Source organism: Rhipicephalus microplus, chromosome 3 (genome assembly GCF_043290135.1).
Source record: "Rhipicephalus microplus isolate Deutch F79 chromosome 3, USDA_Rmic, whole genome shotgun sequence".
NCBI lineage: Eukaryota > Metazoa > Arthropoda > Arachnida > Ixodida > Ixodidae > Rhipicephalus > Rhipicephalus microplus.
The window spans coordinates 212,893,036-212,895,548 of NC_134702.1; the positions used below are offsets into that span (position 1 = coordinate 212,893,036).

General features: G+C 44.5%; 1 protein-coding gene across 1 annotated transcript; it reads right to left on the reverse strand.

The window, feature by feature from the left end:
* Positions 1 to 363: 363 nt before the first annotated feature.
* LOC119177898 (piggyBac transposable element-derived protein 3) lies at positions 364 to 1,461 on the reverse strand. Its single transcript, XM_075888611.1, is given in 2 exon segments — positions 364 to 511; positions 514 to 1,461. Coding segments are annotated over 2 exon segments (1,002 nt in total). The 5' UTR covers positions 1,454 to 1,461; the 3' UTR covers positions 364 to 449.
* Between the last annotated feature and the right edge of the window lie 1,052 nt (positions 1,462 to 2,513).

Below are 2,513 nucleotides of genomic sequence, written 5' to 3' on the forward strand. Positions count from 1 at the left end.
TGTGGCTTTCTAAGGTCTGGTTATGCAGAAGTTACACAACTTTTATACATGTAAGGGTATTAGGAAAAAAGCTACGGCTATGTCGTGAAAACGCGACAACAGGTCGTAATGGATCAGAAAATGTTTATTTTTGAACATACTTCAGAGCTCATTTCTTTCAGCTCAGAACACTTGTAGGTCAGTTGTGAAAAGAAAGGAAACATTTTGAGCTTTTGTTTATACAGAGATGAACTTTGCACTTTGCGCAGAAAGAAACAGGTTGGCCTTTACAGCCAGGCATTTTGCATCGTTGTAGTTGCTGCGACACTTCAGGCCAGTGGACAACATTGTCATGACGGACTTGAGCATTAGGTGTTGGAGCTGTTGGGCCTCTTCTTTTCTTCCTTTCAAGCTCTGCTTCCACAGAAAGAGATGGCCGGCCCCTCTTCTTTATCATGTCCTTGTTCTCATTACAGAGGCAACTGGCTAGAGAAGTCTTGAATGCTAAATGATCTAGTTGCTCTTTTTTGGCGATTGCTAGAGCATCACAATCCCTTCGGTAGAGAAGCCAGCTGCTCACAACAGCCATATCAACAAAATGAAAAAAAAAAAAAAATCTCGGGTAGAATTTTTTCGACATCAGAAAAATTCTGTAGTATGCCATGAGCACATCTAGGTCTACTCCACCCATAAAGGGGTTGTATGTCTTCACAGTAGCAGGCTCGTGAATTTCGCGCCTTTCTTTTTTCTTGCGGTCGTATTTCTGGCAGCTTCCTAGGGGCTCGGCACTCCCGAATGTGCTGGCTATATTCACTCCTCGGCTGTCGTACCACTTCACAACTCGGACTTCAACCCCATCAACAGTAGCCTCCCGCTCCCTGTGGCCTCCTCTTCCGTCCTTCTTCATTTCTGCATCACTGGGCAGTCGGCATCCAGAAATCCTGTTTGCCTGTGCAGTTCCCAAGGCTGGAATACCGCGCTGATGCAAACTTACAAGCAGTTTTATGGATGTGAACCAGTTGTCAAAAAACAAGTAGTTCTTGTTCTCTGAGATGGAGCGCGAAAGCTTGAGCACAACATTAGAGCTAGCTCCAAGGTCAGGTAAACCAGGAACGGGGCGGATGTTCCCTGTGTAAATGGAGAAGTCGTAGACAAGTCCGTGGGTGTCACAAAGTACAAAAATCTTGTTGCCCCACTTGTGAGGCTTGCTAGGGACATATTGCTTGAGAGATGAACGGCCTTTGAACGGCACAATTTGCTCGTTTACCACCAGCATCTGTGACTTTGGAAGGATTTGAAATTTGGGAAGCAGATTGTCAATCAGTGGTCGAATTTTGAAGAGCCTGTCATTTCCAGCATTCGCTTGTAGAAGATCGTTGTTGTTTAAATGAAGGTTGCTCTTTATGGTTTGCCACCTGTCACGTGACATAACTTCTGCCACTTTTTCTACTCTCATCTCGCGGCTCCAGTACATGTGTGATCGTGAAAGCCTGCATATGGACATGTACAATGTGGCACCGAGAAACTGCTCTAGTTCAGCGCAAGTTAGGCCTAATGCTTTGTTGGCATTCTTCTGCACTGCATAGATGTTAGGCGTAATGCGTTGTTGGCATTCTTCTGCACTGCATAGAGATTAGATTGGTCTGTAATCTCGGGAAGGAGCTTGTCATCAAAAAAATACCGGAAGTACTCAATGGGTGCTTTCGGCTCATCTGGAGGGTCTGGAAGACTGTCTTCCCATTGAGGTTGGCATGTCCGCGCATGATTCACTCGCTTCCACAGGAAACTTCTTGCACTTGACGTGGACAGCTCTTGTGTTTCATCTTTGTCATCTGCAAAAAAAAAAAAAATGAAACCATTGCGACATTGGCATGCTACATTGGAGAAGCCATACAACCTTGGCTTGAAAAAGAAAAAGCAAAGATGCGCCAACGCAATACAACACGAAGGAACGCCGACACCGTTTCACATTGCAGCCGCACGCAACTCGCCCATCAACAGCAACACGAAAACAAGAAAGCGCATCACGTGGTTCACATTCCACAACAGCTTGTGAATGTGCCAGGCAAAAAAAGAAGAGTCAAGGTTGCATTCCTGTGTCACTCCCAGACTGCCCAGACTGATCTGCTAAAACAGCATCTTCTGTGTCAGGGCTGTTCTGTGTCAGGACCTTATAGAGTCCATCATAGATGAAGAGCATTGAATAACTGAAAGAAAAAAAAACAATTACTCGGTCTTTGACCATAAACCAAGGAAGATGTAGTTGTGCGCAAACAGGGACGCTACAACTTGATGCGAAAATGTGACAAAGACACGTGCGATTGAAAAAAATACCAATCTAAAATTCTAACCTTCAGAAATAAGTCACTGACGAAAAGCATTATAACTGGGAAAAAGAATTACTACTTTGACCGCATCCCAAGGAAGATGAAGTTGTACACAAAGCCGAACGCTAGAGCCTGATGATGCGAAAACGCGACAAAGCGACGCACGATTGAAAACACAACTAATCTTCAAAAACAAATAATTTACGC